The 10,244-nt window shown below is 40.9% G+C and overlaps 1 protein-coding gene across 1 annotated transcript in view; it reads left to right on the plus strand.

Moving 5' to 3' along the window:
* The first annotated feature begins 6,418 nt into the window (after nt 1–6,418).
* LOC147615211 (BTB/POZ domain-containing protein At1g63850-like) overlaps nt 6,419–10,244 on the plus strand; it is a 3,828-nt gene continuing 2 nt past the window's right edge. Inside the window, exons 1-2 of the mRNA XM_086779241.1 lie at nt 6,419–8,478; nt 8,897–10,244. The exon at nt 8,897–10,244 is cut by the window's right edge and continues 2 nt beyond it. Of these exons, the coding sequence (XP_086635367.1) occupies nt 7,441–8,478; nt 8,897–9,910 (2,052 nt within the window). The 5' untranslated portion in view covers nt 6,419–7,440 and the 3' untranslated portion in view covers nt 9,911–10,244. The remainder of the gene's footprint in view (nt 8,479–8,896) is intronic.

The following is a 10,244-nucleotide window of genomic DNA, read 5'->3' on the forward strand; positions in this document are numbered from 1 at the left end:
AGAGAAAGCCTATGATAGAGTACATTGGTCTTTTGTAGTAAGAGTATTGGAGAAATTGGGCTTTGGAAAGAAAATTGCCACATGTATCTATACTCTTATAGTTGGACCTTACTCTAAACTTCTACTAAATGGGAGATTGGTTGAGGGATTTGAGATTAAAAAGCCTGTGAGACAAGGATGTCCTTTGGTTCCTCTGTTGTTTGTTGTAGCTTCTCACCCTAGATGAAGCTGGAGGAAAAGAAATAGTATTAGGGCTGAAACTTAAGGATGGTGAGCAACTGATTATACAATGTTTTTCTGATGATTCCTTACTCTTCTTGAAGCTGAGAATGAGAATGTGAGGAATTCTCTACAGATAGTGCAGTTGTTTTGCTAAGGCCTATTGCTCCAAATGTAACATACCAGGATTATAAGCTTAAAAGAGGATGATAGCTTTGATATGGAAAGATGGGAGTGTGAAGTCATTAAAAAGGGATAAAGCATTAGACACTTGGGGGTGCCCTTTGGGGTGGGAGTGAATAACAAGGATTTGGCTAATTGGGCTTTTGAAAGATTTTGTGGCAAACTAAAAAAAATGGGAAAGGGTTAGAGTGTCATTCCATGATAGGTTGGCCATTGTTAACACAGTTCTCAATCTTATATCATGTTCCTCTGTCCTATAGAATTTAGAAAATGTCATTGGAAAACGATTATTACCCTCACTATAGATTTTATGTGGGAAAATTGCAATATTGGTAAGAAGGTATCTACATGGTTGGCCTAGGATAAAATCAGCATGCCTAAAGAGATGGGATGACTGGGGGTTCTGCACTTGCCTACTCATGCAAAGGCCAGGATAGTAATGAGCCTTCCTAAATTTCTTCAACTAGCAGGAATCTGGACTAGGATACTTAGAGAGAGGTGGTGGGAAGAATCTGAGGTACAACTTAAAGACAAATGGGTGGGACTGGATTGGAAGGAGAAGTTGTTGTCTTTTGCTACTCTAAAAAGAGTAAACTCCCCCTTCTGCAAATTTCTATGCTTCAATTGGAAAGAGGTGATGGGTTTGATTAAATGGAACGGGTGCATGAGAGCCTTTGGGAACTCCTTTTTCAGTCTAAATATGTGGTGGACTCATAGATTTACCCCCCCCTGGCCCAACTCAATATAAGGACATCTAGAAGATTAAACAACATGGGTGAAAGAAGACTAGGGGATCTGTGGGACTATGCACAGCTGGGCTGGAAAGATTTGCATCAAATTGAAAGGGAATTTAGAATTCATCAGAATGAGGTACATGCGTTGAATTCTCTGCTTGAAGAGGTTGAGAAAGGCTGGACTTCCACAACTTTCAATGGAGCTTCTTGGATACATGATTGGGCCTGGTTCAATGGGGTCAAATCGGATAGAATAACCACCAAAGCAAATGAGCAAGATTGACATTAATATCAAATATTGCAATAAAATCTGGAAAGTCAAGTGGTGCTTTAGAACCTGGAGAAAGAGATGGCGCCTAATTTGGGAGTTCTAATTCCCAGTGAAAGCTCACATATTTCTTTGGAGAGTATGTTTGTTGGCTTTACCACTTGGGTTCAAACTGCTACAAAGAAACTTCACTGCTAGAATCTGTCCTAGATGCAAAAAATCAGCTATTGAAGAGTTGAAGCATGTTTTCTGGGGTTGTCCTGCAATCAGGGGGTTTTGGGGTAGAATAGGTAAATGGGTGGATGAGAGCTTGGGGATTAAGAGGTCATGGGGTGACTGGCTACTGGGGAGGTTAATGAGTGGGATAGGAGAGGTGGAGTTAATATTCTGTATTATAAGATTTTGATGCTTATGGGAGATTTGGGCCCCTAGAAATTTGTTGTTTTTTAATAAAGGACCTAACCAGGGGATAGATGTGGCAGAGATGATGTTCAAATGTGTGCATTATTGTTGGTTTGTATCCCATATCAATAATCTTTGTTTGTTGAGACAGTTTAGGCATTACATGCAGGGATTAGATAATGCAAGCCTCAGTTGGTGGGATATTATCACACACTAGGATGCCCTAATGTTTGCTGGTATATATACTTGGAAGGATGTGAGGGCTAAATATTCCCAAATTTGGGCCCTGTACCAGAAGGAGAAACAACCAGCGGATATCTTCCGGGCATTAATTGAAAACCCTTTGGGAAGGAGACCAGTGGTGAAGGTCTGGACTAAAGGGGACTACTTTGAGTAACAGACTCCAAAGGGTTTTACTTCTGAGATTATGGTAATTGCTTGTATGCAGTTGGGCTTTCACATATCCTAGGGAATGTCTTCATTTGTTTGGGAGGATGAGAGATGGGACTTGATATGTGGTCTCTGCTCAATAGAGGTTGGGATTATGTGGGGTTTGGTAAATGGGGTGGTGTTTATAAATATAAAATTATTATTGTTTCCGCAGCAAAAAATAAATAAAAATAAAGGCCATGCTTAGTCTTAAACCAAGATTTAGACTTAAAAATCATAGAAATGTCCCGATTTATAACTAAAATATACAAATTTCATCCATAAAATTGAAGGCAAAGAACCAAGAAATAAATATACGGTCGCTATCCACATATGCACACAGGCGACAGACACGTGCGAGGCGGGACAAAGACCTCGCCGTATTATTTTGGGCAGGCGACCGGCGCAGGCACGTTGCTGTCTTGGAGGGTGACCGGCAGCACGGGCTAAAATTCCAACCTCCGGGCGCCAGTAATCAATTCCGGGGAAATGCCTCCTTTTTTTTCCCTAATTTAATTTCGAATTTTGAAAAAAGAGAGAAATAATTTACGGACCGTATCTACGCTGTGTGATGAAACGTCATTTTCATTAAACTTTGACAGTTCGGCACAATGCCACATCAGACTCAAGGATGATGTGGCCGCCCACCATTTGCCCAACACTGAACACCCCTTTTTCCCCTTACCCATGTTAATAATTAATCGACGAATAAATTAAGATTGGAATTTCGACAATTAAGGTTGAATTTAATACTCCTGACCTTTCAAGGTTTTTTTTTTAAATTTGTGGAACTAATTCCTAGTTGATTTTAGGACTCCTCTCAGGGCGGGCCTCGCATGCGTTTTACAAACACCACACCTTGCACACCCACGAGCAACATTACAAGATAGCATCACTCACGGTAGCCAACAAGGTTTGAAACATAACCTCGAGCGTATCAACCAAACACCTTAACAACTAAGGTACCGCCAGATGATGCAAGGCTTAATTTTAAGTTTCTTTTTTTCAAGAACAATAGTTATATATATTAATATAGCCCTTCTCTTAATTACATCAAATTTTGAAACCAACAGCCCACTCCAAACATTGAGAGATCTTCCAATTCACTATTGAGTAATCTGCACAGATGAGGTCCCACCTTTCATCTTCCCAGACAAAAGAAGATTGTCCCCATGAGATGTGATACCCTAGCTGCATACAAGCAACAATCATACTTCAGAAGTACAACCCTTAGGAGATTGCTTCTCCAAGACCTCCCCTGTTGACCAGATTTTCACCACTGGCCTGGTTCCCACAGGGGTTCTCAATGAATGCCACAAAGGTATAGACAGCTTACTTCTCTTTCAAGTACCACCTCCTTGTTTTTGGCCCAAACTTAGGTTGTTTTACTTTCACATTAAGTCCCGAGTATCACATTAAGTCCCGAGTATCCCTGCATGATGACAATTGTTAGGATGGCCTAGTATGTACAAGAGTCTACCAAACTGTAGAGCAGATCATCTAATCCCAACCTAAAGAGCTTAAATTAATTGTGCATAGCATCATCATTAACATAATAAATATAACCAGCATATATGAACACATTTATACATTAATTCTAGCACATCTACCCCAAGACTAGTCTCCTAGGCTTAATTTTAAGTTTCTACTCATTGCATTTAACTCTCGTCATCGGTATCTCTACACTGTTATCTTCACTATTCTTGCCTTTGCCACACAGCATTCACCCACGTGTCACTCTGTAGCCATCTCATTTTGCCGCGTGGTAGGAGTGTATAAGGGGAGACATACTACAATAGTAGAAGCTACGGGTCCCACTAGTTTATCATTAAAATCTTTTGAAATTAGCAAGTTTTAAACCTTCAACCTTATATTTTGAAGGCTTCTTTTCAATTTACAAGTCCAAATACACTCAATGGGAAGTGATGGTGCTCAATAAAACATTTTTTTTCAACCAATCAAAATAAAGACAACTCCTCAATGTACCCAGTTTTAGTTTCCAAAGTCTATATTACATGTCAGTTTATAACCAAAATATATAATAAATGAATCCTTAAAATAAGGGCAATAAAAATCTTAAGTTTTTTTTTTTAAAGTTTGGTGAATCAAAGATTACAACACATCCCCCATGTACAAAGCACCACCTCAAGCGGCCCAGCGGAGTTCGGACCGCAACCTCATGCATGGACTTCAAACACCCTAACAACAATTGGGCTATGCGCTTGGTGGTTTTAAGCATTTTTTCATAACTCTAATTGGTAAAAATACACTAAGTTATCGTGATACCCATTTTTTGTATATGAATCAATACCCTTTTGTGTAGATTTAGGCCCATCATTTATTAAAGATCACCCATTCTAACTGGTAACAATACACTAAACGATACTCGTTTTTTTTGTATATTGATTAATACCCTTTTGTGTAGATTTTGCCCCATCATTTATTAAAGATTACAAAAAAGCACTTTATAGAGGTTTTAGACATGAAGTTAAAGTAATGCAAAATTTGGAAAATAAGATTCTAGAATTATTGTGAGATTGGAATTACTCAAATCCATGACAGATCCTAGAAGCTTTTTAGTAAAAATTGAAGGAAAAGAGAAAATTGTCCTCCAATTTCCAAATATTTTTCTACTATATTTTGAAAAAAACAACTTTTTGATTTTGGAGGGAAGCTATTTTCTCCTCATTGGAATGTGGAATGGAGAGAAGTAAAATTAAGCTTTTGGGTTGGTCCTTGAGGATAAATGGGTAAATATGATCTCATTCGTTTGCTATGATTTAATAACTCTTCTTTTATGGCAAAAAAATGCAAGGGATAATGAAATCCAAGGGCAAGAGCCTTGAAAAGGCTAAGTTTTGTTTTGATTATAAAAATGTGGTATAAAATTAAGTTGTCCATTGAATTAATTTGTGAACTATTGGTGGGGCAAACAAACTTGATTTTTGATGGGCGTCATGGATGTTTTCGGGTACTTCGAATGTAAAAAGCTTATAAAAATAATTCTCACCCGTCAAAAATTACATACAAACGCTGAAAAACTTGCAAGTCTCATCCCTTTCCCATCAAATTTGACAGACAAGGGTGCCTGTCAAAAGACAGCCCTGGCAGCAAACAAGGAGCACAATAAAAGATAAAAGGCAAACACCAGACATGGAACCGAATAAACATCAAACCTGAGACATGAAACTGAGGCGGATAATTAGAAGTTTAGAAGAACACAAAATTAGTCCCTATTTTTTTAAACCGGTCCCGAGTGCTTGACTTCAATAAACTTATATGGATAACTAGAACTTTAGAAGCACACAACATTACTCCTAATTTTAAGAAACACAAATTTTGCTGCCACAAATGCAAACAAGGATAAAGGCAAATCCAACACCGAGCACCATCAATTGAAAGGAAGGCAGCTTTTTGTCTACTGGTTGCTTTTTACAAGAGAGAGACAAGGGGGGGAGGAAAAGCAAAAAAAAAGTGGCACCCGTAGGCTATAGAATTCACCTTGAGAATATGGTAACAATCAAAAGTTAAAACTTCACATTGAGTATTTCCCCTCTCAATAATAATACCATTATCCTTATTATTGACTATTTATAAGGTTTCACTCCACTTCAAAACAGACAATACTGTACTGCCAATAATATATGCTTTGCTTTTTTTGCTTTTTTCCCTGCTTCCAGAGACTAGAGGAACCTGTCAATGATGCGTCCAATACAACCTTCTAGCATGTGGGCCACCCTGCATCTATTTGAAATTTTCAATAAAAAGCCTTTCACCTAATTGGAGGGTTTTTCACCTTTTTTTTTTGGCAAAAAGTTTAAACAAATAATACACTCTTGCCAGCTAAAAGAAAAACACTGCTTTTCATGACCCCTTCCGTTGCTTGACAATGCTTTCCACCAGCTTTCTTAATCAAGTGATTAGTGAATCATTAACCTTAATTCAAGGACAGATTACACCCATTTCCACCTGCTTCAAATGCCCAAATTGAAGCTAAACAAAACTATGAAGCATGAGTTTTCATTGGCTAACTTGTATCCTTGCTAAATTCTTCTTTAACACAGAATTAACATGCCATTAAGATAACGAATTGTTCAACATGATTAGCTACTAGTAGTAATTGTCTTTAATACTAAGTATCTTTTGCAGGAGTTGTTTTTAAGTTTCAACCTGTCTCACACACACACACACACCCCACAGGCGGTGAAGTAAGTAATGATAAAAGCTTTCTTGCTTCCTTTCCACTTTTCATCTCTACCTACAAAAGGAACAGTGGGAGTAATAATAAGCTCCTCCTTTTTGCACTCTACTTTTCAACGTCACAAAAAATCTTAAGTACCATTAAACCTTTTCTAATCACCCATTAATCTACCCACATCACCCATCAATCTGCCTGACCACCCACAATCTTTTACCTGTGAGCACCTATTAATTAATCATTTTTAATGAGCTATTAGAATGTTTTAATGATTACACACTAATCTTTTTCTACATCTATTCTATCAACCGTTGTCTTGTGATGGCCTGCATTTAACCACTGCAAGGTTGTTGGACCCTTTCTCTACGATCCCCCCGTGAAAAAGCAGAGATGAATTGTCTTCATTGTCAATTACAGTAAAAATGAGATCCTTTTTCTCACCCTTCTTCCCAGTTCATTGTAATTGAATCCCAGACTGTCGCCATAGCCAAAGTTTTTCAACCAGTGCCCAAAATTTTGCTTTGAAAGAAGCCCTTCTTGCCCGCTTGTTTGTTTGTCTGCGCTCCCATTAGAGCTATGGCGGGCCGATTGCGCTGTAAACTACTGTGTTTGTAGCAGAACATTAGTCTCTCCTTGCCGCCCACCAGCTGAAATTGGGCGTTATAATGATTTTCTTGCTGCCCATCAGCTGAATTGCTGCAGATTTGAGGTTTTCCGCCACCCACCACCTAGATTGCTGCCCAATTGAGCTTTCTGTTTAAAAAGACAATCATTTGCCTGCTGCCCAACAGCCGAATCGCCGTTGAATCCAGCAAAAACCTGTCTCAGTAGCAGAGAATGTTGATTTTCTCGCTGCTCTTCTACTGACTTGCTATAGAATCAAGCAGAAATCACGCTTTTTAGCAGAAAATGTTGATTTGTTTGCTGCAGAAAACAGACATTTGCTTGCTGCCCATCTGTTGAAATCTGCTTCAGAGAAAGGGTTTGAGCTTCTTGTTAGAGCTACCATGGCGGCAAAGTCTCCTGCACAGCAGAATGCAGGGCGGGAAACCTCACCTGCTTCAGGTGGGCGAGTTCCAAGGCCCCTCAAAGTGGTGGAGACAGTGAGCACAGAGGGCACATGGTGTTGCTTAGCTCGCTCTTCCTCTTTGCCTTCCTCTCCAAGCACCTCTTCTCGCTTCCTCAGATCTAAGGAGACCCGCAAACCCTCCGCAGAGGAAACCGCCCACGAAGAGAATCACAGAAATGGCGAAAATGCATCAAAACCCATCTCTGCTGAGACCGCCCAAGAGGCAATCTACAGCAAATCGGAGAAGAAGAATAGGTCCGGAGAGATGAACAGAACTGGAGAAGCTCTCAAGAATGGGGAGATTACTGCTTTGCTTAAGCAGGGTTTCCTCAGTGGGGGTGGCACTTTAGAGAAGGGTAATGGCTCCCCTTTCAAGATTAGGTTATCGCCAGGCAAGGTTTCACCCCTCACCGATGCCGGCGCCTCTCCTATTTTTTCATCTGCACCCAATTTTGCAAAGCTCAACTCTCTGCTAAACACTGGATTTCTCAGCCAGTCTTCACCGCCTGTTGAGAAGACAAGAGCATCTCCTACCCTCTTTGAGATGATGGTACATGAGCAGGAATTGCAGGACAAAACCCTCCTCAACAGTGGTCCCCAACACACTTCTCAAATCACACTGGGCAATGGAAAATACCTCTCCTTACAAGACAGGTTACTCTCTGCAAATAGCCCCGGAAGCCGGTTCAATGATCCTTCTTCTAGTGATGTTAGGCTCACCCTCAGTAGTAGCAGGGAGGGCCTTAGTGTCACTGTCAATGTCCATGGACAGATCCTGGCCACTCACAGCCGCTTCTTCGCTGCCAAGCTCTCTGAGAGGTGGTCGAACCAACCCCTGGAAGTCCCGCACATTGTTCAGATCTCAGACTGTGAGGATGTGGAGGCCTACATTGAGACTCTCCGTCTCATGTATTGCAGGGACTTGAGGAGAAGACTTCTGAAAGAGAGTGTCTCGAGGGTTCTCAACATTCTCAAGGTAAGATTACTGGCATTGTTTTAGATATCTGTGTAGTACATGCTCAATTATGCATATGTATGCATGCATATGAACTTAAGACATCTTCAGTGGTGAGAGCTTGCAGCACTTCGTGACAGAAATGTATGTCTATGTATTCATGTATGTACATACGCATCTATGTACGAACACATGTATGTATGTATGTCTGTACGAATGTATGTATGTGTGTGTACATATGTGAATCTCTGCACTTCATGTATGTATGCATCTATGTACAAACACATGTATGTATGTCTGTACGAATGTATGTATGTGTGTACATCTGCGAATCTTGTGTCCTTCCAAGAAGCATCCTTATCCAATCTGCAATTATACGCTGTATTCAACGCTGTGCAAATTGAGTTACACAACTTAATCCTGCAATGCATATTTGCAGGTCTCAGCTGCAATTGTCTTTGAAGCAGGTGTGTTATCTTGCCTTGAATACCTCGAAGCAGTGCCTTGGGCTGAAGAGGAAGAGGAAAAGGTGACCTCACTCCTCTCACAGCTGCAGCTAGAGAGCATCGGAGCTGGAGAGGTACTGAAAAGGCTATCAACTGAGGATTCTAGTGGCTCCCAGGACATCTTGGTCCGGCTTCTGCATTTGGTAACCAAGGGCACTGATGAGAAAGCAAGAAGAGAGATGAAGGGCTTAGTATCAAGAATGCTAAGAGAGAATGCTGCCCAAGGAAAGGATCCCATTGACTTGAGCAAAGACAGCCTCTACCATGCTTGCCATGGATGTCTTGACTCTCTCTTGCATTTCTTCATACAGGCAACAAGCCCTGACTTTCTGAGCAGACACAGTGAAGACAGAGGCATGCTAATGGCACAAATAACTCGGCAGGCGGACAATCTGAGCTGGCTAGTTGACATACTGATTGATAGGCAAATTGCAGATGAGTTTGTGAGAATATGGGCTTATCAAACCGAGCTTGTCAAACTGCATGGGCAGGTTCCCATTGCTTTGGGTCGATATGAGGTTAGTCGGTTAACAGCCAGGTTATGTGTGGCAGTTGGCCAAGGTCAGGTCTTGGCTCCTAAAGAGATACGGTTCACATTGCTGCAAAACTGGTTGCAACCACTTATTGATGATTTTGGATGGATGCAAAGGGCATGTAAAGGACTTGATAGGAAAGTTGTGGAGGAGGGCATCAGCCAAACAGTATTGACACTTCCTCTCAAGCAGCAGCAGACCATCATGATAGCTTGGTTTGACAGGTTTTTGAAGAATGGGGATGACTGCCCCAATTTGCAGAGAGCATTTGAGATTTGGTGGAGGAGAACATTTGTAAGGCCCCAAGTGGATTCACTTCCATCACCCAGCCAGGCACTCTTGCATCATACAAGCTCAATAGACACACCTAGCCAGGCAGCCTTGCACCACACAAACTCTGAAGACTTGCCCTAGTGATGATGCAAATTGTGTACTTGAGTTTGATGGTGCATCGAGATCCCGCAATCGGGCGTATCTCATGAGAGATTGTGTCATTAGACCTTATCCCAGCATTCATGGAGTGTGATGAGTGTTCATCTGGCACAATGGTGGATCAATACCACAAAGATGCAAAATTTGCAAGTGTCTTGTGAGGATAGACTCCTAGCATGTACCATGGTGGTTACTCTTGATTTATATATACTTATATGGGCCAACGGCCATGGGACATTCACCAAGATCCCTTACTCTTGAGCAGCAAAAGATTCTTGTAAAGTTCTGTCTCAATTAAGTTGTGCCTTCAGTCTCA

This window comes from Cibotium barometz, chromosome 40 (genome assembly GCF_041138505.1).
Source record: "Cibotium barometz isolate CiBa-2024 chromosome 40, ASM4113850v1, whole genome shotgun sequence".
Taxonomy (NCBI): domain Eukaryota; kingdom Viridiplantae; phylum Streptophyta; class Polypodiopsida; order Cyatheales; family Cibotiaceae; genus Cibotium; species Cibotium barometz.